Source organism: Podarcis muralis, chromosome 11, assembly GCF_964188315.1.
Source record: "Podarcis muralis chromosome 11, rPodMur119.hap1.1, whole genome shotgun sequence".
In the NCBI taxonomy this organism is placed as follows: Eukaryota; Metazoa; Chordata; class Lepidosauria; order Squamata; family Lacertidae; genus Podarcis; species Podarcis muralis.
In genome coordinates this window covers 63,116,369-63,143,143 of record NC_135665.1, presented here as the reverse complement: position 1 = coordinate 63,143,143, position 26,775 = coordinate 63,116,369, and the positions used below count along the sequence as shown (strand labels likewise).

Here is a 26,775-nt window from a genome sequence, read left to right as displayed (position 1 = left end):
TGTGCACAAGTGTGCGTGCTCACGTGGGCGATCTGGCCCGCCGGCGGAAAAGTTTGCCGACCCCGGGTTTAGTTGGTCTATGGTCCTGTTATAAGAATAATAAACGATCATAAAGTGAGTTATAAAGTCCCTCAAAAAATTCCCTCAAGGTTCGTCTGCTGACATTACATTTGTTGCATCGTTGCATCTATACACTTGTACTGTGTCACTACGTTTTTACTGAAATTTCACGTATCTGTATTACTGTATCTGTTACCTTCTGTATCTTTACTTTTCAATGCTGACAAAAAATTGTGTATTTCTTTATTTGTACCAATGTATCTGCAAAACTTTGATACTAATAAGAAATGTCATAGCTGTCCGTGGCTACACAGTGCCATCTACGAAGTCTACAGTACACACACAGACCAATTCACAAGTTGAATGACTTTATTCAAAACAAGGCTATACAATCACACTTATATATGCAAAGTACCGGAAAACACCCAAAATCCTGTCTTCGTTTCCTCTCTTATGGATCTGCTCCAGGCATCACTTAAAGTCTTCCTGAAAAATCAGAAAAACAAACAATACATAGGCATCAATAAACATGGGAAAAACAGGAATCTGCCTAAATCCTTTTGTATACACTGTCTACACCATAGAAATCAAGTATCCACAAATGCTACCATTAACAACTATTTGTCATTCTGATTTACCTGTAAATCCCTCATGCCGCACCTAGTCTGACATCCTGTTTTTTCCACTTGCTCATTCCTTCTGTATGGAAAATGAAAGGTATAAATGTCTGATTTTTCTTTTGTTCGGGTTGCTCCTCCGCTGAGCAGGGACCCTGGTGCAACAGATCTTTTCTTTGCAATAAATGATTGGGCTTAATTGCCGCCTTGCTTTAATATTAATTGTTTTTGTCTCTATTTGTTACTCCTGACCGGTAAGAGCCTCAAAACGCACTCTACACCGTGTTCCTTTCCTCTACAAGAATCGGGACTATATTAAAGGGAATTTCCTCTTTTAACAGTCCCAAAAGGTTGACTTGACAATGCAACTCAATATAATATTTATACACAAGAGTACAATTAAAGATGAAAAAGGACCAATCATTTTTTTAAAAAAACCATTTAACATTTGCAGATCTAACAAATGCAATTTTAAAAAATCAATCCAAAAAATATTCAACCAGTTGTTAAATTGGAACCCTCCTGTGGTTTCCAGCAAGTCGTATTCAGAAGCATTGCTGCCTCCAACTATGGATCTAGATTCAGGTAGGTAGCCGCGTTGGTCTGATGCAGTAGAAATAGAAAAAATATTTGGCAATCTTCGTGGAGCTCTGGCCCAATGGTTGCCATCGGTTTGATTTGACTTATTTTTATAATGAATGATTTTAGAGTGTTGTACTGTTTTATTGTTGTTAGCTGCCCTGAGCCCGGCTTCGGCTGGGGAGGGCGGGATATAAATAAAATTTATTATTATTATTATTATTAAAAAATTGTCCAGTAGCACCTTAGAGACCAACTAGGTTTGTTCTGTTCAGGGAAGTTTTTAATATGTAACGCTGTACTGTTTTTAACACTGATTGGGAGCCGCCCAGAGTGGCTGGGGAAACTCAGCCAGATGGGCGGGGTATAAATAATAAATTATTATTATTATTATTATTACTTGGTATGAGCTTTCATGTGCATGCGTATCTGAAGAAGTGTGCATGCACACGAAAGCTCATACCAAGAACAAACTAATTGGTCTCTATGGTGCTATTGGACAATGCTTTTTGTTTTTTATATATATTTCAACTACGGAGGCAGAGCAGAGCCATCAGAGCAGAGCCACCCTCCATGAATTTGTCCAATCTTATTCTAAAGCCATCCAAGATAGTGGCCACCTGTGCGTCTTGTGGCAGTGAGTTCCATAGCATAACTGTGGATGTGGCAGTGTTGCTGGGCCTCTTTTTGTGGCTGTGCTACACAGAGATAATAGTGACAAAATGTCTTAGAAGACATCTGTGATGGAGAAGGCAAGGGCAAGCTGGTGGCTGCGGCCGGCTGATGCTGATGCCACAGATACAGACACAGGGAGATGAGAAGGCAGGTGCTGCAGCCACATACCCTCCAACATTTCTCTGATGAAAACAGGGATGCCCCATTCCATAATGAGAATCTCCGCAGCCAGTTATTTCCTCTCAGCCTAACCGGCCTCGCAGGGTCGTTGTGATGACAAAATGTGGGAGAAGATAATGACGTGCACCATCTTGGGCTCCTCAGAGCAAAGGTGGGATATCAGTGTAATGAACAAAAATGTCCCAGGGCTACTTATTTTATTGCAAGTTTTCCTCCAAGGAGCCCAGTGTGGCATAGATGGTTCTCTCCCTCCTCATTTAATCACCACAACAACACTGTGAGGTAGGTTAGACTGACAGGCACTGACTGACACCCACCCCCTGCCTTGTATGACACAGGCCTTGGCAAGGGGAACCCGAAAGGGATCTGGTTCTGCCTACTCACCTGGGAACACTGGCCCAGAATCCTCAGGGCTCTTCTTTTTCCCCAGGGACAAGTGCCGCTGCTGCCTGGAGTCTGGCTTTCTGTTGACCGGCTGTTCATCTGGCGCTGTACCAGCTCTGGGAAGACTACTGGCTCCACCTTGTTATTTTGGGCCACAGTGTGAATCTCTGGCCTCCCCAGCACTTATTATTCTTATTAAAAGGGAACACAAATGCCAAACTAAAACTGTATCTTTCGCTCCATAAGACGCACCTAGTTTTTAGAGGAGGAAAACAAGGGGAAAAACAGTGGATGCGTGATTTTTTTGGTGCAGGCTGTAGCCATGGACATGCTATAATAATAATAAATTTTTTTTTATACCCCGCCCTTCCAGGTTCAGAAAACCGGGCTCAGGCGGCTAACAACAAAAATAAAACACTTAATTGATGCAACAACAACAAAAAAAGCATAAAATACAGTATGAAACATGAATAACAATAAATTCAGAATTCAAAAATCAATTTGGGGGAAAATCCATCCAATAAACATTAGATGATCACCAGGGCTAGCTGGCTAAATTAGTCCTACTTGGGCCAGTGAGGAGACCAGGGGAGAATTAGGTGCGGGATCCCAGAGCAGGTAATCTTCATAAAAAGGGGAGAGGGAGGGAAGGAAGGGGAATAAAAGATCAGTTCAAATTGAAAGCAAGGCAGAATAGCTCTGTCTTACAGGCCTGCGGAAGGAGGTTAAATCCTGCAGGGCCCTGGCCTCATGCGACAGAGCATTCCACCAGGTTGGAGCAATCACTGAGAAGGCCCTGGTAGAGGATAATCTGACTTCCTTAGGGCCTGGGACCTCTAAACCAGTGTTTCCCAACCTTTTTTGGGCAAAGGCACACTTCTTTCATGAAAAAAATCTTGAGGCACACCACCATTAGAAAATGTTAAAAAATTTAACTCTGTGCCTATATTGACTATATAAAAAGTACAGTGGTGCCTCGCAAGACGAAATTAATTCGTTCCGCAAGTCTCTTCGCCTTGCGAGTTTTTCGTCTTGCGATGCACGGTTTCCCATAGGAATGCATTGAAAATCAATTAATGCGTTCCTAGGGAAACCGCCTTCAGACCAGGTCCGGGGACAGTCTGTCCCCCGACCTCTTCTGAAGGCTGGGGGGGGGGGGGGGACAAGGGCTTTTCTTCCCACTGCCAGCCTTCAGAAGGCTGTTCTGAAGGCTGGCGGTGGGAAGAAAAGCCCTTCTTCCCACCTCCCGCCCCGCAAGCTCCGGGGACAGGAGGGCTTTGCTGCCGACCGCCAGCATTTTAAAAGCCCCTGCTGTCCCGGGGCGATTTTAAAATGCTGGCGGGCGGGAGCGAAGTCTCCGCTGCCCCGAGGAGATTTTAAAATGCTGGGGGTCGGCAGCGAACGCTTCGCTCCCGCCCGCCAGCATTTTAAGATCGCCCGGGGCAGCGGAGAAGTCTCCGCTGTCCTGGGAAGGCAGGCGGGGGGAGCAAAGACTTTTGCCCCCGCCTGCCTTCAGAAGAGGTCCAGGACCTCGTTCCGATGCCCGGCGGCGGGGTGCGAAGTTCCCGCCCCACCGCCCGGCATCGGGGCATCGTTCCGATGCCCGGCGGCGGGGGGAGAGGTTCCCGCCCCACCGCCCGGCATCGGGGCATCGTTCCGATGCCCGGCGGCGGGGTGCGAGGTTCCCGCCCCGCTTCGGAGCAGCGCTCCGAAGCGGGGCGGCTGGGGCAGGTGTTCCCGCCCCCCCGCCCCGCTTCGGAGCAGCGTTCCGAAGCGGGGCGGCTGGGGCAGGTGTTCCCGCCCCGCTTCGGAGCACCGGGAGAAGCGATCTCCCCGCAGCCCCTTGCTTCAAAAGAGGTCCGGGGGCAGCGGGGAAGAAGCGCTGCGCTTCCCGCTGCCCCCGGACCTCTTTTGAAGCAAGGGGCTGCGGGGAGATCGCTTCTCCCCGCAAAGCCTTGCTTCAAAAGAGGTCTGGGGGCAGCGCGAAGCGCTTCCCGCTCTCCCCGGACCTCTTTTGAAGCAAGGGGCGGTGGGGAGAAGCGATCTCGGGCGCCGCGGCGCGCAGGCGCACTGCTCGCTCCTCTTTCCGCGCAGGCGCCTTCTCTCGCTCTTTCGCCTCCTTTTCTTTCTCTCTCGATGGTCCGCCTACAAAGGAGCGAGGGAGGCGCCCGCCATGTTTGGATTTGCATCCAGCAGGAGATGCCGCCGCCGCCCTGCCTCTCCCGCCTCCCTCCCACGGCACACCAGGCAAGGTCTCACGGCACACCAGTGTGCCGCGGAACACCGGTTGGGAAACACTGCTCTAAACTATGTTTATTCAGGGGTGGGGTGGGTGGGGCTTGTGCCCAGAGATAAAAGGAAACCAAGAGAGACACCAGCCTCGTATGATGCAGGCCTTGAAAAGAGGAACCCGAAAGGGATCTGGTTCTGCCTACTCACCTGGGAACACTGGCCCAGAATGCTTTTCGTCTGGTCTGCTGCTGACCCGCTGAACTGTACTGGCCTGGTGCTGTAGGGAAAACTCAGGGAAAACAGCTGGCTGGACTTGGTTCTTCCTCCAGGCCTCTGCACGTGCTTGAGGAGGCTTCACCAGCATTGGCAAGAGTTGGTATGTTCTTTGGGCAGCAGGGTCCTGGCCGACACTCTCTTGTAAATTAACTGGATAAACTTTTGATGAACTTTTCTTCTTCTTTAAGAAGAAAGCCATCCTGCAAGAGGGGAAATGGCCCGCTGGTTGGTTAGCTCTCTTGGAGCCCCTTTGGACATAAGGGCATCTGAAGAGCAACTCAGCAAAAAGAACTCGCCATGAGGTCTGGATAAGTAACTAGCCTGACTCTAGACCCAGGTCTTTTAACGTAACCAGGTCTGCTAGTGACTCTTCGCATCACATCGCAGTCGGCCATAGATGAACGATATTCCACTTTACGTCCTTTACTCCAGAAACAGATTCGGAAACGATAAACAGGATTTTCAAGGGGGCAGATGTACCCTGCAAAGGAAGAGATATTAATAGTCTACAACTCATCTCGCACCTCAACATCGGAGGAAGAACAGGTCTTACAGCTAGGACTGGGTTTTGTGCCCAAGCTTCGTTATAATGCCTTTCGCACCACAGCAGAAAGTGTGTAAAAGCTCATGCACAATATCAAGCTACGCGATATGCATGGATCTAATGATCAGCCTTTATAGCAATTTAAACCCGAATCTTCCGTCGTTCCACCTAACTCCAACCCATCTCTCACACTGTTCCACTAATTGGTGCTCCATGATTTAGACAAACTTGAAAAGAGGGGCCCTAGGGCATAGGACAATTTAACTGAGTCTCAACATAACTGTTTGAATGACTGAGTCCAGGGTGTCGTACATTGTCCTGGGCAAAGGTGGTTGGGATTCCAGGGTAAATATTAGGCTCAACATCTTCTGGCGCCGCACGTTTTTGCACACAGTGATCTCTAGGATAAGCCAGTCATATGTTGCACTGGGACCTATAGCACTGTGTTTAGAGGTAAACCGCAGTTCCCATGATTCTTGGGGGGGGGAGGGGGGTCATGTGCTGTAATGTTATGGCATGTCCACAGCCACTAACAACAACCAAAGTGAATAGTTTCTGGTGAATTTTCCTTAAATTGTCTTGTCTCAATTTAGTGTTTATCATTGCAAGGTGAGCTAGATACTGCAGTTTTTGGCTGTGGTGACCTGCAGTCAGTTATAATTAGTTAAAGTTGTTTCTGTATGTAACAATAGCAGCTAGGATTCTATATGTGCAGAAATGGGAGTTGGAGTACTGCAACACTGAGACATAGGAAACTGCCTTATGCTCAGCCAGACTGTTGGGCCACCTAGTTCACCATTGTCTCCAGGCTTCAGATGCTCTCCAGGGTTTCAGGTAGGGAAGCTCTCTACCTGCAAATGATGGAGATGGAACCTGGGACTTTCTGCGTGTAATGCAGATGTTCTACCATTAAACTACAATCATTTCCCAACATCTGGAGGGCATCCTTCCTTTGTGGAGTGTGCTAGCCTGCAAACAAGGGGGGGGGGTTATTAGTTTGTTCTTGTTTTTATTTTTAACTTGCATTTTGTGATTTTCATACTGTGGTTTTATGTGATCCACTCTGAGACCTATGAGTGTAGGGCAGTGTACAAATTTAATAAACAAACAAGCCTTGATGTGCAGCTGGCCCTCTTGCCCATTATATCACTTCCAACATTTGTCTTTCTCCTATACTTTGCTTGGCCCCGATGGACAGAAACAGGCCTGCAGTATCCAGCTGTTGTCTGAGAGCCCTATCATCTCTCCCCCTCAGCATTCTTGTCGGCCTATGTCAAGACTGACCCCTTGCCCTGCTGCATCTATAGCTTTGCACCCGCGGAGCCAGCTCTTTCCAGGTTTGCATCGCTTTTCTTCTTGAGCTGCCTGCCTGCTGCCTGATGTCATCGCTATGTCCAGTTCTCTGCTGCCCTGGATTACATGCCCTGAAAACTCGTGCCTCCTAAAGTAACAGCTATCAGAGCGGCAGCATTGAGAGGAAGGGTGCGCTGCACACACGGAGGGTGCTCTTCAAAGCAGGACCCAACAGCAGGTGAGTTTCCCCTGATTCTTCAGTTCATCATTACAGGCCCAATTAATTTAATATTTGGGAATAATGCCAGAGACTGCATGCATGCTTCTTTTCAGGAGCATTGGCTATTATTCTCCATGACCTGTTGTTGCGAAGAGGGATTTTGAACTCTAACAAATATGTAACATCAGAAAAGAGAAAGCTTTCTTTCTGTTGATAGGCATATGGTTGTCTCAAATTACACCTAATATCGGTAACATTACACAACAAAAGCAAGCTCACACCTCTAACTGAGTTTGTAAACTTACAACCAAACAAAGCTTTCCAAAGATCTCTGAAGGACAAGCCTCTAGTAGCAGGGAGTTCCACAGGGCTTGGCTTGTCACACTAAAGGGTACATCCCGAGTGAAGACTAGATGAAACTGGGGGTGCTGGGAACCACCAGAGATTCTCAGTGCTTGAAGAACTAGGAATCAGGAAGGCCCTGAGATAATTTGGGTCCTAGTCGTTGAGGGCTTTTCTTTGATTCGGATTCCAAGAGCCTTCTTCCCCTGGGGGTTCCCTTGGGGGTTCTCCAGCTTGTGCCTCCCACCACTTCGCTGCATCCAGCCGGTCCATGACACCACTGCATTACAACTTCCATCAGCTCCAAATCTCCCAGAGGTCACTGGTTTTGGGGAAGACGTAATTAGAGGAAGAAAGTCGCTGCACAGCACACGGTGTTTGGAAGCTATCAAGCAGGCAGATCTTAGGTTTCTGCATGGAAAATAGAAGAGGACCGATAGGGGGCCCCACCCTTAGGGAGCCCTTTGAAGCATCAAAGGTAAAAGATGGGGGAAATCCTATTAGGTCATTTAGTTCATCCCCCTGGGCTCCCTGCAAAACAGTCTCCGGTGCTCTATTCTGGGGTTCACGCCTAAAATCATTTAGTTCCAGCCTTAATACGAAAATACAGATCTCCTTTATGGAAAGGGCCAGTCATCCAGCGTGGCCTTCCTCCTCCGCACCACTGCCACGGGAGCATTTAACAAGCCGGCAAATTATAAACAGAATAAATTTGGTTCTCCTGAGATCAAAGGGAACACAGGCAGGACGGGGGACGGAGGTTGCACAAAGGTTTCGAGGGATGAGTGAGCGGCAGTTTCTGAAGGGGCCTGAACCAAATCCTAGATCAAACGGGAAATTCTGTCTTAAAAGCCTGGATGTTAGATTAGAAATATCCCCGGGGCAAAACAGAAGATTACACTATTAAAAGAGCCATGTACGCTTTGGAGAAGGCAGTCCTTTAAAAAGAAGAAAAAGTAGCAGGTATTTTTCCTCCAAGCAAAGGTAACTTATTTTGGGGGGCAAGTGTTCTGAAGGTCAGGTCCAAAACATGAGACGGTCCAGGCAGGATTTTATGCCATAGCAAGGTCAAAGGGGGACGCGGGTGGCGCTGTGGGTAAAACCTCAGTGCCTAGGACTTGCCGATCGTATGGTCGGCGGTTCGAATCCCCGCGGCGGGGAGAGCTCCCGTCTTTCGGTCCCAGCTCCTGCCCACCTAGCAGTTCGAAAGCACCCCTAAAGTGCAAGCAGATAAATAGGTACTGCTTTATAGCGTTTCCGTGTGCTGCGCTGGTGCTGGCTCGCCAGAGCAGCGATGTCACACTGGCCACGTGACCCGGAAGTGTCTCCGGACAGCGCTGGCCCCCGGCCTCTTAAGTGAGATGGGCGCACAACCCCAGAGTCGGACACAACTGGCCCGTACGGGCAGGGGTACCCTTACCTTTAAGGTCAAAGGAGAGGCAGTGTGGTGCAGTGGCTGGAGTGTTGGCTGAGACTTGGGAGACCAGAGTTTGAATCCCCACTTGGCCATGAAGTTCACTAGGTGACTTGGGGGTGGGTGGGTGTCAGTCAGTGCCTGTCTAACCTACCTCACATTGGTTGCGGTGATTACGGTAAACGAGGAGGGAGAGAACCATCTATGCCACATTGGGCTCCTTGGAGGTAAACCTGTAATAAAAATGCAATAAAAAAGTAGCCCTGGAGCATTTTGGTTCATTACATTGATATCCCACCTTTGCTCTGAGGAGCCCAAGATGGGGCACGTCATGATCTTCTCCCACATTTTGTCATCACAACGACCCTGCGAGGCCGGTTAGGCTGAGAGGAAATAACTGGCTGCGGAGATTCTCAAGCCCAGAAGGAAGCTAGGTTGATAGCAGAGAGCCACTTTAGGAGGGGGTCCTGCTGCAATGGGCCCCACAAAACAGGAAAGGGTTGCTAAGGGAAAACCAGAAGGAAAAGTCTTGAGGGAAAGGAGGTTGGGGAAGGTGGGGGAGGGGAGAAGAATTTACCTCACAGGGTTGGTGTGAGGAAAAATAGAGGAAAATATAGGTCCGCCTGGCCTCCCTCACAGGGCTGTTGTGAGGAAAAATATAGGTCAGCCTGGCCTCCCTCACAGGGCTGTTGTGAGGAAAAATATAGGAAGATATAAGGTCAGCCTGGCCTCCCTCACAGGGCTGTTGTGAGGAAAAATATAGGAAAATATAGGTCAGCCTGGCCTCCCTCACAGGGCTGTTGTGAGGGAAAATATAGGAAAATATAGGTCAGCCTGGCCTCCCTCACAGGGCTGTTGTGAGGAAAAATATAGGTCAGCCTGGCCTCCCTCACAGGGCTGTTTTGAGGGGGAAGCGCCATGCAATGAACAAGAGGGAAGAAAGGCTCTTTGCGGCTCCATCCCTCGGCCGTTTCCATGGCAACCAGGGATGCCACCTCCACCTCCACCTTACCTAGGATGCGGGTCACCCCCAGGGTGAGCTTCTCCAGGTAGGGCTTGGTGCTGCTGGAGCTGCTCCCGCTGCGCAGGGCCTTCTCCTCCATCCTCTTCCTCCTCCCTCCCGCATCAGTCCCTATCCCAAAGGGGCACGGACAGCACCTGGTGAGCGCGTTTTGCCCCTTCTCGCGACCCGTAGCTCAGATGCCGCGCCGCGGTGCTTTTGGGGAAACGCGGTCCTCCCTTTCATTCAGTTCCATTCGGCGGCCGTTCTGTAGGGGGAAAGGAATGCAGAGCCGGCACTACGACTCCCAGAAGGCAATGGGAGAGTTGGCTCCACCTCCACCTCCTCCCTTTCTCCCCCCGTCCGTTCCGAGTCCTCCCCATTGGCCGGCTCCTACGACAGCGCGTCACTTGCGCCGTATCTGGGCAAAGCCCGGCTTCCATAAGCCAATGGGAGGTCAGAGTCTCGCGTGGGGGGCGTGGCAGGGCGGGGGGACGCTGGGAGTGGCGGTTGTTTCAAGATGGCGGATGTGGCTGCGGGGCCGGGGCCGGAAGCAGCTGCTCGTTGGAGTAAGGATCGTATCCTTCCCTCAGGAGGGGCTCGCGGGGGGGGGGGCGTGGCGGGAGGAGAAGGAAAAGCGGGGGGGGGGGCTAATTTGACGGCGGGCCGATGATGAACGAGTTCAAAGGCTGCCGTGTTTCCTGAGCATGTGCAGAGAGCCGCCTCCGTCGCCTCAGGAAAGACGCCCCGCTGAGTGCGGAGCCAGGCCCGGGGGTTACGGGGAAGCCCCCACTCCCAGGGCGGGGGGACCTTGGCCTGCCAGCCTCTCTCTCTCTCTCTCTCGCCCCTCGCCCTCCTCTGCAGGGCTGTTGTGAGGGGCCGGGGAGCGTCGCTGGAGGCGCCCTGGACTCCACAGGGAAAGAGCAGGCGGGAAAGGTTGCTGCTTCGTCTTCCAGTACAAATGCTAGTCTGCTCCATTCCCCCACAGCTCCCTCGAAGTCTCCATTCAGCGCACAGCGTTGCAACCCAAAGAGTCGCGCTGAGCGGAGACTTGAACTCGGGGCTTCCCGGCTTCCCCCGTCAACTCTCAGCTGCTGCAGCTGATTCCAGCTTTTCTTTGTGGTTCCCTTTGGTGGAAGTTTGGGTAACTTTGCTGGCTGCCGGCATGGGGAAGACGGGGCTGGTGGTGGGGAGGCGTATATTGCATGGCCCTTGAGGTGCCTGTATGTCTTGGGGGACGTGTCCTGCTTATGATATCGTCTGCCTCCATAGCCTCGGTTCCCTTCACCAAGTGACCCCATGTCTCGTGACCCTGCAAAACAGACCCATAGCCTATTCGCCACTCCCTCCTAGCGCCCTTTCCATCCTTGGCAGCAGCATTAGGCATCCCACTCGCAGCAGAAACAACTGAGGGTCCCAGCCACCAAATGGTCATACATATAGAGCTAGAAATGGAGGCTGAGACTTCCAGGCTCCCAGAGGCAAAGTTAGTGGTTTTAGAGACCTTGCATCACAGTTCTGCCAAAGAAGGCTATCCTGCACTAGGTAGCTCGGTTGGTTAGAGTGTTGCTGATAATGCCAAGGTTGCAGGTTTGATCATCATAAGGGCCACCTTCATTTTCCTGCATTTCAGGGGGCTGGGCTAGATGACCCTTAGGATTCCTCCCAACTCTGCAGTTCTATGATTCTAACATCTTCAAGGCTTTAACGGTGTGGGGGGGGGCACACATTTTGCACCTCCAGCTTAAGAGTTAGATGAGCAGCTTACAATAACTCTATATAAATAAAAAAATATTATTATTATTATTATTATTATGTCACATTCTGGGTGCATGTAATTGTTGCTGAAAATAAGACCTCTAATCTGCCCTGGTGGATGAGAGTAAGTGGGCCCAAGAAGCTGAAATCTTTCAAAAATATAATTTTAAACATATTGGCAGAAGATAAGTGAATGGATTTTAGTTCATGAACTATGTGAGCTTAAAGATATCAAAGAGAGATCAACAGCATATTGTAAGTAAGTGAATCATGAGGAAGGGAGCAGTGTACTTTATAAGGAACAGTAAGTAAAAGGTAAAGGTACCCCTGCCCGTACGGGCCAGTCTTGACAGACTCTAGGGTTGTGCACCCATCTCACTTAAGAGGCCGGGGGCCAGCGCTGTCCGGAGACACTTCCAGGTCACGTGGCCAGCGTGACAAAGCTGCATCTGGCAAGCCAGCGCAGCACACAGAAACGCCGTTTACCTTCCCGCCAATAAGCGGTCCCTATTTATCTACTTGCACCCGGGGGTGCTTTCGAACTGCTAGGTTGGCAGGCGCTGGGACCAAGCAACGGGAGCGCACCCCGCCGCGGGGATTCGAACCGCCGACCTGACGATCGGCAAGTCCTAGGCGCTGAGGCTTTTACCCACAGCGCCACCCGTGTCCCCTATAAGGAACAGTATATGCAAGTAATTGCATAAACGTGCTACAGTGGTGCCCCGCAAGACGAAATTAATTCGTTCCGCAATTTTTGTTGTCTAGCGAATTTTTCGTCTTGCGAAGCACGAAATCCCATAGGAATGCATTGAAAATCAATTAATGCGTTCCTATGGTCAAAAAAAGTCCAAACAAAGCCAAATTTGGTACAACAACAGTTTATTAACTGCTCTTTAAAGTCACACATACTGTAAAGAGCAGTTCAAAAATTGAAGGGAAAATAAATTAACTTTATAAACAAAACATGTCTTTGTTTTTAGACAAAGAAAACAAAGTCGTGAGACGTTTTCGTCTTGCAAAGCAAGCCCATAGGGGAAATTCGTCTTGCGAGGCAAATCGAAAACGGAAAAACCTTTCGTCTAGCGAGTTTTTTGTCTTGCGAGGCATTCGTCTTGCGAGGTACCACTGTATTTTGTTTTTCATGTAATCATTATCTTCATATATTGTTCCTTTCATTATTCGGATATACTGTCCTCTTCCCCAGAATTCATTTATATATAATCTGTTGTTGATTTCTGTTTGGTATTATTATGCTTACATCTTTTATGAACTAACTTGCATACATAGGTCTTCGGCTGATGTATTTACACTAAATCTTTCCAAATGGATTTTAGTCTCCATTTGGTTGCTCCCCTCTGGCCCACTGGGGCAGAGTAAGAACTTCCTTTCAGCATCTAGAAGAGATGATGTGCAGAGAACAACTTATTGGATGTAACTTGCTGCCAGTAGTTGGCAATGGGCTGTTATTAACTTAATTGAATCCACCATGAATTGATGGGTGACTGCTAAAGATATGCAGTCTGATGGCAATCTGGATGATACAACAGGGAAGGGTCCCAGATTATGGTCTTGACTAGGATGCAGTTTATCCAGATTTCTCTCCTGATCCTCCAATACCGGTACCTGCTTCTAAGAGCCCCAGATAGCTTTTTAAAAAATGTGTGAGTGTAAAGCTTAGTCTCTCTGTGTCCATAATCAGAGTCTGAGGAGCATGCATTGAATGTATGGCCTCCAGGAGTTGCTTTTATAATCAAGGCTAATACAAATAAATGTGGCTCATTATCTCTGTGATTGAGCTAGTTACAGGGCCTGTAATAAAATACAACCTTTTAAATGAGGCCCGTTTAAGAGTAATAACAAAGTGGATTTACAGAAATGTTTGCTTTGGTAGTCTCCTGGTCAGTTGTCTGCTGCTTCTGAACTTTCTATTTTGATGCAGATTTTTCAGACTACAGTGGTACCTTGGTTTCCAAACAGTCTGGTTTGCGTACGTTTTGGAATAGAAACAAGTCAAACCCAGAAGTGTGTGTCCCGGTTTGCGAACTTTTTTTGAATTACAACCTAATTTTTTTTGGATTACACACATTTTTTTGGAGGCCCCATTGGTGAAAGGGCTTTGGGTTACAACCTGTTTTGGTTTACTAACGGACCTCCGGAATGGATTATGGTTGTAAACCAAGGTACCACTGTATAATATTTACAGAGTATAAAATGTAGAATGGAACAAACCTTTTGCCCTTGCTTTCCTTGAATGAAATTGCATTCAGTTTCTGACGAAGAGCAGCCACCTGTCTATGTCCCAGGTATGATCTTTGAATGGTTGCCAAATTTAACTTGACTTGTTGGGTAGTGAATTGGGCCAGGACCTGATTCGGATTCACTCTGTGCATACGGCACATGCACTCTTATCTTGGCAACTTTGGAGCAACGGGTTATAAAATGAGATTTTGTAACTTTGGGGAGAGGGCTAGAAGTAAAAGAGTTCAAATGATAACTTAGGGATACAACCTTTTCAGGTCCTTTAGCGGGGCTGGAAAAATCACGGAATGCTTTTAGGCACCATCACCTCATTTTCACAGGTTGGCAGCCAGCCTTTAGGTGCTCCTCCTAGAGCTAGAGAAATGGTTTAAAGCTGTCATTTAGCAACATTTGATCTCTAGCTGCTCATATTTACATGTTTATTTACTTTCACTTAACCTTCTCTTCCATCATCGAGCCCAAAGTAGCGTGCATGCATCTGTGGTTCTCAGGCAGTCTCCCACCCAGCACTAACCAGACCTAGACCTGCTCAGCTTCCAAAAGGTTGTGGCATCATGTTCCTTCTGACCCTACCCTGGGAATATATAGATCAAACTGTGAATAATTTCATTGTATGCACTGACTTCCTGATGCATTAGAGCTGGGCTCTGAGTTTCATTTGTCTGCCTAGCCAACTCCCAATTGGCCCTTCCTTACTCAGAGGTATCAGAGAAGGTGAGGCAGAGTTTTGTTGGCCTGCTTTGACCTGCTTCTATATTCTGACTGTTTTTACTGAGAAAAGAATGAAAGATTTTCATGGATAATTTCAAGAACTTAACCCAGCTGACAGCAAGTCCAGTGTGCTGCTTTGATGATACATAATTTTTGTCAGCCCCAGAGACAGTTCCTGTTTGTGTGAAAATGTGTTCTCTGTATTGACCCTTAGAAGTTGAAGTTAGTGCCATGTCAAGAAACATATGTCTCTTGAAGGTAGATGAATTTTCTGTGCCTTAATTTTCTCCATGTTTCATATCCAAGAAGTTCTCTTCTGCAGGCAGATGATTCAGTAGATCAGCCCTGGTTGATCAGCTTGCAGTCTCTTTGTATCGTTCTGATTGCTGCCACCCACCCACTTCTTGGGTGCTGGCTGGGTCCTTCAAAGCCAGAGAGAAGCTTGGCTATGCCAAAGCAGCCACCCCACACTGATATGTAGTGAATTACATACTATAGGGGGACATGGGTGACGCTGTGGGTTAAACCACAGAGCCTACCTAGGACTTGCCGATCAGAAGGTCGGCGGTTTGAATCCCCACGACGGGGTGAGCTCCCGTTACTTGGTCCCAGCTCCTGCCAACCTAGCAGTTAAAAAGCACGTCAAAGTGCAAGTAGATAAATAGGTACCGCTCTGGCGGGAAGGTAAATGGCGTTTCTGTGCGCTGCTCTGGTTCACCAGAAGCGGCTTAGTCATGCTGGCCACATGACCCGGAAGCTGTACGCTGGCTCCCTCGGCCAATAAAGCAAGATGTGTGCCGCAACCCAAAGTCGGCCACGACTGGACCTAATGGTCAGGGGTCCCTTTACATACTGTTTACATAGTATGTTATAGTATGTTTACATACTATAGGATGTTCCAGCCCCAAATGACAGAAGTAAGGGAACTTTCTCTAATTGCCTTGTGAAGAGTATAGGAACAAGGCAGCAAAAATGAGTCTTGTCCTCCTCTCTACTCCTCTCCCTGGTCTTTGGTTCTGTGTTGTGATTGTCAACTCCATAATTGTAAAAGAAATGGTAGGGAGGAGGATAAGCTAGTTGCTCATGGAATTATAAAACTTTATTAAGTACCTTCAAAGCCATTAAAAATCTGTTTGGTATACAAAATAATTGAGCTTATTCTTATAAAAATGTTGAGAATAGTCAGGCAGCTGATGTGATAACTGGGGTCTATAAAAAGACTATTAATCTTTGGTCTATGGTGTAACCATGCAGGACTCTTTGAACCAAGCATTCGGCCCCTGTCTCCTGACGGGAAGAGTAAGTCCAAGGTGCAGAGTTCTTGGTGTTGGGCAGGGTTATCCTTGGGCCTTCTCAGGTCTGGGCTGGTTTGTTTGTGTTAATGAAGAGTTTTTCCTTGGGCTGGGCTGATGCTTAAGCTTTTTTGGGGGGTGGGGAGGGTGCTGTTTTCATTTCCTCTTTTTTGTGGGAAGCTTCAGTGTGGGAGGTGCTTTGTAAGAACAAGTTGGAAGTTTTCCTGATCTTGTCTGTTCAACCTCTAGGAATTTCCACAGAGAGGAATTTTAGAGCAAGACACCTGCTGAAAGGTCAGAAAGTGGAAGTGAAGGCAAAGGTGCCTGCAGCTGCTGCTCCTGGCCCAATGGATGCCTGGAAAAGCGCAGGCCAAGCGCCTGGGCAGCAGGTCAGTACGGAGAAGGGCAAATGAAACCAGAACTCTTGAGGCTGCAGTCTGTGGCAGAGGTAACCTGGAAGTCCATTCAACTCAGCAGGACAGAGTAAACCTGTGGAGGATGACAACGTGAAGTTTACTTATTGTTTTATTTATTTATGACATTTATATGCTGCCTTTCTACCAAGGCATCCAGGGCAGTTTACAGTGTTAAAATACTGAAACAAATGAGATATAATGTAAACGTGGTCTTGGATGGTGGCAGCGATGGCAGTCCAATTGGATGCAGACTTTTGATGTTGACGCAGACTGTTTCTGCTTTATTCACACACAGCTGAAAAGTGGCTGTTTGTATCTGGCTTAGAAGCCTTTCCCCTCTTCTTTTTTTCGTGCAATCATTGTGGCGATCCAGTTCCTGTCACAGTGCCTAAGGATTAAAAGCTTCTTTTAGGGAGTCAGAACTCTGGATACACCTCCGCCATTGCCTGTTCTTGCAGCTGTGTATAGCGTTGTGACAGATGAGCTGCCTTTCAGCATGAACAGGCAGCTGCAAGGGATTTGTCAAAAAGAGACATGTCTTCCTGCTCCTCTTATTTGGGGCTGGAAGGCAACCGGGGGGGGGGGGGGTGTAGATTGGCTGGCAAGGTGTCCCAGTGCTTCTCTTTGGAGATTTGCTGCCTCCTCCCAGCAGGTCTCTCTTCTCTTTGGGGCAAAGACAAGCTTCTTCAGTGATCAGCTTCCACATTCTCTGTTGAGAAGCTTCCCTTTATTGGGCCAGACATTGGTTCACCAAGGCTGCTATCTTCCACCAGCTGTGGCTGTCTAGGGCAGTGGTTCTCAAACCTTTTTCTCTGGGCAACACTTTCAGAATAAAAAATTGCTTGCAACACACACACACACACACACACGTTTGTTTGTTTTTTGCTAATGAGAAATATATTGGAAAACAAAAAGAAACGAGTAGCAGAACACTACTACTTTGGATTAAGCCTCGACCCTTCTTTGTGCCAGCCATGTACTCTACCCAGCAAGTTACCATCCCTCTAGCAGAATGTTTTTGCAAAGAGCATTTCAAGTTATCAGAACTGCCCTCTCCTCGTGGGCAGAACCATGGCTGTGTGAGAGATTGAGGCGGAGAGTTAAAGATCGTCCCCTCAGACAGCAGCAGTTTATGCCTGCAGTGTGAGCAGTGCTCCTTTTGAATACATTACAGAGTCACTAAAGTGGAAGACGTAAACTTCAGTTGTATAGGAGCTGCTGTAAAAGTGCATCCTTACGCTGCTTTTATTGAATTTATAGCTATGACTAATGGGCCTCTGTCTAAAGAAGCAATAGTGGGTTATAAAACAACAAAGCAGGGATCACAGAAAGAGAATATTACATGTTAGCTCACCCCCTCCAATGATGATGATTATAATAATAACATAGTATATATTAGTTTAAAAACCTGGAGCAACTAAACCAATTAGTCATCTAGTTCTTCTTTTCCCTGAGGCCGATCTGTTTTACAGGGCAAACTGGAAAGTGTGAAAGCCCTTGTTTCCAAAGAGGAACTGTTGCCCAATTGCTGCCCAGCTGGGCTGGTGTAGCTGAGTCATAAATCAAGATGTGGTTTGATTGGGTGGTGCAAACGAAAAGTACAGCACTATTTCAGAAAAGAACTGATATCTCAATTCATTTTTATTGTTTTGTTTCCCACCCTATCCCAAGGGTTGAGGGTGTGTAGCAGGTATTTTATCTGTAACATGTCTCTCTAAGGGACAAATAGAAGAAGATGCCTTTACCCCTGTATGGCTCCCCTTTATCATATCACAGCCCAACAAGACAACGACGAGAATCCACCAACAGCATACGAATCAATATTGCTAACCTGATTCAAAAACATCCACCCACCCCACTCACACATGAAAACAAAGTTCACCACAGCCAATCACAAACAAGCAACAACACCCTAGGCCAGGGGTCAGCAAACTTTTTCAGCAGGGGGCTGGTCCACTGTCCCTTGGGGGGGGGGCAGACTATATTTTGAACGGAAAAAATGAACGAATTCCTATGCCCCACAAATAACCCAGAGATGCATTTTAAATAAAAGGGCTCATTCTACGCATGTAAAAACACCCTGATTCCTGGACCGTCCGCGGCCCGGATTTAGAAGGCGATTGGGCCGGATGCAGCCCCCGGGCCTTAGTTTGCCTACCCATGTCCTAGGCCAGGGGTCAGCAAACTTTTTCAGCAGGGGGGCGGTCCACTGTCCCTCAGACCTTGTGGGGGGCTGGACTATATTTTGAAAAAAATTATGAACAAATTCCTATGTCCCACAAATAACCCAGAGATGCATTTTAAATAAAAGGCAACATTCTACTCATGTAAAAACGTGCTGACTCCTGGACCGTCTGCAGGCCAGATTGAGGAGGTGATTGGGCCGGATCTGGCCCCCGGGCCTTATTTTGCCTACCCATGCCCCAGGCCAACCCCAACTTCACTCTCCACCAAAGGAACACAAGCAAATAGCAACGAGAACCTGCACAAACGACGCTGACACAAAACCCCACACATACATTAAGTAAAATAGAAAGACTACCACCCGACCCCCACCCACTATGGCCCCTCCACCTCTTCCCCCCCTTCCCCCCCCTAATTCCTAACACAAATGTCTCAACAAATGAAGCTGATCTGTAGAAAATGTAACTTGAAAAAAAGAGATATTGCACATACTTTTGTAAACCAAGAAATCTTTAATAAAAAAATACATTTTAAAAAAACTACCCGAAGAGATAAAAGGTCTAAGCATCTAGGCTGGAGGTGCTGTATGGGCCAATCCCAGTCCTTCCTTCCTTCCTTCTATGTGTCTGTTGCCTAATAGAAACAAACATTTCTGGGTATTTAGAAAACTACAGATGATTAAAAGACTTTCAGGTACATAGAATCATGGGATTGTATAGTTGGAAGGGACCACAAGAGTCATCTGATCTAACCCCTGCAATTCTGGAGTCTCTTGCCCAATGTGAGGCTCCAACTCACAAGTATGAGGTTAAGTGTCTCAATATCTACCTGCTGCGTTCAACAGTGTTCCTCCAAAAATAAATACAGAAACAGCAGTAAGCATGATAATCCCATTTCATCCAGCTCCAAGGAGAAGGAGGTACATCTGGGGTCACCAGTTGTGGTTCTTGTGGCATCCACGGAATCCCCTCCCCATTAGCCTGGTGCTGCAAGGTTGTTAATGTTGTCACCAGGCAGACCTTCCTGGAGAGTAAGTGTGGGAACTGCGGTGAATTGTTTTTTGCCTGTTTCTTCTCCGTCCTTGTGCGCGATTCTTTCTGAGAGTTTGTTGCATAACCTCAGAAGTGAAAAAAGGGGCATTTCTGCCTGAATCCTGTGGATCTTGGTGGCTTGGTAAATCCTCCTTGTTTTGCGATGCTGCTTCAGCTGCCAGATTCCACCTCAAATGTCAAGGTGAAGAGGAAGCCAAGCTGTTTACTGTGCTGTTCTCTGCACAAAGTATCGGCAAACGCCAGAACATAGAGAAGAAGACTGTGCTAACCTAGCTTTGGTCAAAGCAGAATGACCTCCTGGCATGGTTGAGATTGCATAAACAAGCAGTTGGTAGCCTCAGCCTTACGCCCTCCCTTCATGGCAATGCCATGCCTCTCATTCTGCTCTGCACGTCCTTTAGCAAAGTTCTCTCCATGGCTTAAAGAGCTGACAGCCATTTCTGGCTTGGCTTAGCCACCCTTCTGGTCTGTGTGCTGCTCCTATATTGGAGTAATGCATCACTTATACTTACATCACTTACACAACAACATACAGTGCAGAGCTGTGCGTGTAATATTGCAAACCTTACAACAACTCTGTATGTATTAGTCCCTATATTGTGAATGGAGTGGGGTTTGAGACGTGGGTTTTGAAGGTTGCCAGCTGAATTTGTGGCTGAGATGAGATTTGGTTCTCACCTGGATCTGTGTGCTGGGTTCGTTACTGACTTCTCTCTTCAGACGATCTCCTTATTCCATGCTATATCTCCATCATTTCGCCCCTGCTTAGCTGTTTGGTTGCTGCCACCGGCTTTCAGGGAGTGCCCTCCCTTTTCCTACAGCTTGTTAAGACTTAAATGTGTTCTCTCAATGTGCCTTTTTGTAAAAAAAGTATGACTTGATACCCAGGCAGATAATCTGGCAGTCATATATTTCATGCTGGTGAATTAGTGGATATCGTTGGGAGTGCAGTGTTCCCCAGTGTGTTTTGGGACAGTCCTGCAAACCAGGCTTTCCTTCATGATTTTGAAAAAGCTGCTCCTTTAAAAGGCCTATGCATAGCGTCCACCAGGGATATGTGTTGCAGAAATTACTTGACTCAGGGTACCTGCAATGGGTGCTTCTCTCAAACGTAATGGGAGAGCATCTATTTGGTGTGAGTCTAGGGAGTGAGCTGTTGACTTTGGAACTAGTCATCCTTTTCTGAGAAGTGCGGAGAAAGTTTTCGCAGATGTAACCTGCAGCTGTGAACTTGAAGTACTTTGAGTGAAAAGCTTGTTTAAATTAAACACAAATCAAAAGGTTTGAATGAAGCTCTTTTAATGCCTGGGGTTGTGAGAAACATCACTCGATACAGGTTGATCGCTGCTATCCATTTCAAAGAGGGCTTAAAATAATAATTTTATTAGCTTTTGAAGACTTCTTTGAAAGGAGTAGCTGAACCCAGAAGGGCATGTTTTCTTGGTAATGTCTAGCCACAACTCCCAGTCATGTTCTTGAAGAGGCATCACATAGAAGAGATACATACCCTTTGTTCATTCTTTGTGATCTGTGCCACTGGCCTCTGTTGGCAAGAAATGGCAAGCTCTTCAGAGGGGAAAAAAGCATTGTGTTGTTAGCCTTTGGCCAATTTAAAGTGGCACCTAAGGGGATGGAGACATCCATGTGTTCAAAGACTCAAAAGGTGAAAGGGATGGGTTCTAAAATCACTGAAGACTGCCTTGTATTTGACGACTTGCCTCATAGCCACAGGCAACCAGGATTTTCATGCAGGTGACTGAGCAGCCAGCTCACTTGATTTCTTGGCTAGCTGTAAAGGAAGAGTAGCCTTATCTCATCCACAGTCAGCACAAAAAACACAGTGGACTATCAGAGTGTCTCTCCTCCACCATCCATCATGGAAGAAGGCACTTTTTATTGTGTTTCCATGCTGACTTTGGAGAAGGGGGCAAAACAAATATTGCAGGCTAGTAACTTTTTGACTTATTTGTAAGGCTGACTGAAGAAGTACCCTTCTCCCCTTCTTGTACAAAATGGATGCAGCAGGATGGAGAACTACTGCTGCTGCATCCTTGTTGAGCTCTTCTTGTCCTGGCAAGAGTACAGCTATGGGGCTGGGGCCCTGTGCTGTAGGGTCACCCTATACTAGTTATTAGAGGGTTGAGTTGTTGTCATGTCACCAGAGAAATGGATGGTTGTTTTGAACTCATGCACAAAGCAGAGACACAAATACCCATGCTTATATGCATGTCTGTATTGTGTATGAATGTGTTTGTGTTGAAACAGTTTTTAAATTTAGGCTCTGTTGAGTTTGCTCCAGCGGGTTAGTGCTAGCGGCAGCAGCTGGTGTGATTGTGCAAGGTGAGGCAGGTTGTACATTGGGACCTTCTCTGCAAAGATCCTTCCCGAACCTCTAAACCACCATTTTGTTCAAGCATTAGTCATTAATTACTCTTGGATTTCATCTCTGCGTAGTCCAGAAATTTCTAGCTCATTCTCAGTATTTTTGTTCTGCTGCTGTGTTAGTCACTGTGGAGAAAGGTGCTATTACACGACTGAAATTGAGAATATAATGGAAGACTCCCAGCTCAGCTCTCTGAAGGTGCACATTGTATTAGCTGTGAAAATTCAAGACTTAGCGGTTACATTCATGCAGAGAGCTGAAGGGAACTGTGCATTTATGTAGCATGAAATGCCCTCTGGCGGACAAGGAGTGCAAAGTTAGCCAGTTCTTACAGTAAGGGAGGATGACCAAAGCACTGGCAGTGACATTTTCATTGCTGCAGTAACCTGAGGTTTTCAGTTTCCTTTAGTCCCTGCACAGTAGCAAAGTGGGGTTGATATGGCAGACACATTAGTTCTATCGACTGTGAGGGTTTTGGAGCTCCTTTTAAGTCTTTGAGCAGCATCAGCTTTGACCGAGCCGTGGAATGCAAGTTGAATTGTGAACTGCACCGGATTGAACTAAATGCTGAATTCTGAAATAACCACAGAGGGAAAAAATTCAAGCATTTTAAATCTTGAATAGTACTTATTGAAATGATAAACAATTTCCCTCCTATTATTATGACTTGCATTTAACAAGGTTGCCTTTAACATTCACACATCATATTGTATTGATAGTTATATGATATATTCATGGGTTGACTTTTGTACACTTTTTTCAATAGCACCTTAGGCAGAGCAATCTTTTGCTCCTGGAAAAACTGCATTGTCAACCAATTAATAAATAAAATCATTAATAAGGATTACAGAATGGGTAAATTGGCTGCACTCTCCTTCCCCCACCCCCTTTCGAACTTTTCCCTCCAGCTGGAGCTTATCTTTAGAAGCACAATTTAATGGCGAATCCTCCAGCACACAATTTGGGAAATTATCCTACTGGTTGATTTTTTATTGTTTAAAAACTTGTGTTCTCTTCAGTTCTTAATTCATCTGGGGCTGAATATGCAGCCTCTGGTGCTTGAAATACTTTTATTGTAGATTCAGAAACACTTCTTCCATGTTAATGATTGCTTTTTAAAATGCTGATTTTAATTTTCAGGTCCCTGACAAAGGAGGAATGAAGAGTGCTTCTCTAAAGGATTTATGTCCTGAAGACAAGAGGCGCATAGCAAACTTAATTAAGGAGCTTGCAAGGTGAGGATAAACTGTCTGATAATGCATCAGGTTTAGGATGAGACTCTCTTTCCAATTACTGTTATGAAATTTAAGCGTTCATGTTTATTAAAAGCATACAGTGGTACCTCGGGTTAAGAACTTTATTCATTCTGGAGGTCCGTTCTTAACATGAAACTGATCTTAACCTGAGGTTCCACTTTACCTAAAGGGGCCTCCTGCTGCCACTGCACGATTTCTGTTCTCATCCTGAAGCAAAGTTCTTAACCCAAGGTACTATTTCTGGGTTAGCAGAGTCTGTAACCTGAAGCGTCTGTAACCCGAAGCATCTGTAACCTGAGGTACCACTGTATTGCCACTCCTTGCTGGCACAGGTATGATCAAGGAAGGCATGGAGCAGTTGTCTGCCTTTGTTGCAAGAGACTGCTGCTGTTTAAGGAAGGTCTTCAAAGGGTTTCCTCCAAAAGTTTTCCTCGTTGTGTCATGGATGTCCTGAAAAATTGTGCCCTATCTCACTTTGCTGCCCCCCCCCCCCAAGCACCTACAAGTTCTTGCTTTGGACTGTGACATACTAACATGGGGCCTGATAAACATTTGTGTTTGGAGACTCTGTGTGAAACCTGCACCCATGTGGTCCTGAGAGCACACTCCCTCCCAAAGGATCTTTAGCGGGAGTCACACAGAGGGCTGTCCGTAATGTGTGTATCTGAACCCTCCCAAACGACAAAGGTGGGTCCACATGGAAATCTATTATAAAGGAATAAGGAATTTATTATAAAGATAGGAATTTATTATAAAGATAGTTTTAACAACAAAGTGCAGCAGCATACCCTCACAATTCTAAGCACATATAAAAGCAATATTCTAACTTTCTAAAATAAGTGTTCTAAATAATTAGAATTAATTAGAAAGATACGTCACAAGTTAGTTCTCTTGGCACCTGCTGGAGTGCTCCTGAAACTGTGAGTGTGCAGGTAATCTGACTTGAGGTTGCCTGACTCATTCTGGAAGTGCCATTGCTCTGTCTAGTTCGTATTTTCAGTTCTACGGGATTCCCAGTTGGTTGAAGGAACCTGGCACCAGAATCTTAAAGCGGAGACTTCAGGATTTCAAAACCTGCTCCTGGTGCCCTTTTGCTTATTAATTATCTCATTGCCCTTGTTGCAACCTAGCTTCCTGAGGAGGAGTGAACTTTTATGCATTCTTATGGCCTAGCTGGCAAGAAGGTCAGGGATAGAGACATCAGTTACAACACTGTACATAAGCTTACAAGGCAGCAGGAGGGTCGTTTCCTATGGCCATCCACTTCAGCCAAACCTGTCTTGGGTTCACTCCTGAAGACAAATTGGTGGCTAACAGCAAAAGCCTCAGTGCTGCACTGTCCCTTTAATAATCCAGCTGCCTAGTACTGGCTTTGCAGGTGCACTCTAGATAGTCTCTGCTTTCTGCCATCTAAGCTATGGTAAAAGGCTGGAACATGTGCTGCTGGAATTGATTGAAGGATTAAACAAGGTGGGCTGTATGTTGGATATCTAGTGTCCAGAAGCAGCACTAATAAGCCTTGCACATGCTTTTCTAGCTCCCTGCTCCTCAGCCAATCCCACTGCCTACTTCAATTATGCACCATTCATCATTTCCCTAGTTTAAGCTCAACATGCACCAGTTCTCCTGAGGCCTTGAAGCTGGAGTCACTTGGGGATAACATGTATTGTTACCCAGATTTGTCATTTTATATAGCATCATCCTCCAATTTGGATGTTCTGTTAGCTTTGGTTGTAACCAGAGATAGAGAAGGTGTTCCTTGTTGAAAAGCTTTAACCTCCTTCGAGTCATTATGAGGTTCTTGTTCTTCCCATGAGTCTGTGATCACTGCTCTCCTATTAATGTAAGAATGGAAAACAAGGTTTGCATGTGTTTGCATATTTGTTTGTGTTCCCTACTGTATAGCTTGTGGGCAGAATGTGATATTTGGGTACTGAGAATGAACTGGGTGAAGTTATGGGAGAGGAGGTTATAATTACTTTCTACCCCTGCGTTTTTGAGCATTCCCGGACTAAGTGGCTTATGATAAAAATTGCTAAGCGAAACAGTTGGACAAACAGTAATATGAGGCTATGTCTGTTGGTCACCTAATAGTCATGATGAGAACCAAGTCATGCTGGGAACAATGGGGGAATTGTATTTTCATTGTCCTCTATCTGTGTATTTTTGGGGATAATTGGCTGATAGCTATCACAGGCTGAGATCTAGCCTGGTTGGACTTGAGGCCTAGCCGAGTTTGGCATATCTTATCTTGTTATCTCCAGCAGAATGAACCACAGGGAGCTACCACTAAGAGTTGACCCACTTCAATCCTTCTCTGTTTGTCCTTGAGATGATGCCCTTGTCAGATGCTTTCATTTGCAAGAAACCATATTTTGTCCAGTAGTGAACTCTGAAAACCAACTGTGGCAAAACATGTGTTGTGCATACTTTAGTGCGTTTACAGGATATCAAACCTGGTCCTGCAAGCTTCTGATTTTGTTCCTTAGTGTGAGACGAAGGGTTGCGGGAATGCATGCAAGTCAGCCGCTTGATCACGAAATGGCAAACCGTGGTTTGTTATGTCAGAACTGGGCAGAGGGTCCAAGATGGTTGTGGTTCAGTTGTAAAAGATCATAAGTGTAATCATTAGCATTTATGTTGGTGTTAAATTTATTTCAAACTGGATGATTTTTTGAAGAGATGTTAAGGGATTTTTTTTAATCCTCATTTAAATAAATATATATGCTTGTTTTCTAAGGAAAGCTTTTTTTTATCTCCTCTGTATACATACATTAACTCATTTAAGAACAAGATTCTTTTTAAGTCTTGGATGCTCTGAGTCCCCCCCCCCCCCCAGGCCAGCTTGATAATTCTACCTTCCATTTCTTGGAAGAAAAATAGAAAGTTGCAGCAACATTAATTCTGAAAAGTAAAATGAGCGTAACACTCTCTTATACTTGGTTTTCCTTTTATTTTTTAAACCTAATCATATTTTAATGGATATAATTAAAAAGACCTCTTCACCGTAATGAGGGAGTTAAGCTTTAGTTTCTTTCACCTCCACTCTTTTAATGCTTGCCATAATTTTCTTCTCTCTTTGGAAAAGATGGAAAGGTTCTTTCCCCCCATTACTATTAACCAGCACTGGTGTAATTCCTAGTAACAAAACAGAGTAGGCATACTCATTTTTTCTGTTTTGAACTGTGCATTGTACATTGACTGCCATACTCTGATTTCTTAGACTAATGCTTTGATCAGCAGGAGTTGTTTTACGCCTTGGTTCTTCACTTGATTTGTTTGCTGCTTTTCCTTTTATCTTGCCCTGTATTGCCAAAGGCAGTCCCAGGGCAGGGGACATTAAAACTGAAACAACACATTATAAATATTGGGCAAGAAAGATCAAACCATGCCAGAATAACAAAATGGACTAATATCTACTAATCAGTCAGGCGCTAATGAAAACTGCTATGTGTTGGTGTCAACTGTTACTCAGAAGGGAGGCAACTGCACAATTGGGGCACCACCACCAAAAAGGCTCTTCCCCTGTGTTGCTGCATAGCAAATTTCAGCAATCTTCCCAGAAGATAAAAATGAACAGGAGACAACACTTCTTGACGTAGCTAGGGCCCAAGTTGTCATTGGGCTTTATAAGTCATCTTAAGCACC

General features: G+C 46.2%; 1 protein-coding gene and 1 long non-coding RNA gene across 11 annotated transcripts in view; one reads left to right on the top strand and one right to left on the bottom strand.

Moving 5' to 3' along the window:
• LOC114590158 (protein hinderin-like) overlaps window positions 1-26,775 on the top strand; it is a 224,082-nt gene that overhangs the window by 12,321 nt on the left and 184,986 nt on the right. For 2 of the 9 annotated variants that reach the window (XM_077936540.1, XM_077936543.1), the window contains exons 1-4: window positions 10,291-10,394; window positions 13,842-13,877; window positions 16,086-16,225; window positions 23,012-23,106. In XM_077936540.1, coding sequence (XP_077792666.1) covers window positions 10,337-10,394; window positions 13,842-13,877; window positions 16,086-16,225; window positions 23,012-23,106 — 329 coding nt within the window. In that variant the 5' untranslated portion in view covers window positions 10,291-10,336. Of the gene's footprint in view, window positions 1-6,745; window positions 7,079-10,284; window positions 10,395-13,841; window positions 13,878-13,921; window positions 14,377-16,085; window positions 16,285-23,011; window positions 23,107-26,775 lie in introns of those variants that run through there. The other 7 variants (XM_077936544.1, XM_077936541.1, XM_077936542.1 and 4 more) reach the window with 7 other exon arrangements.
• On the bottom strand, window positions 412-10,093 carry LOC114606576 (uncharacterized). 2 transcript variants are annotated; one of them, XR_003708914.2, is made up of 4 exons: window positions 9,829-10,093; window positions 4,935-5,484; window positions 2,496-2,747; window positions 412-759 (listed from the first exon to the last, which is right to left on the bottom strand). It is a non-coding gene; the product is annotated as an uncharacterized LOC114606576 (long non-coding RNA). The 2 variants fall into 2 exon arrangements; XR_003708913.2 differs by having other exon boundaries at window positions 412-546; window positions 9,829-10,092.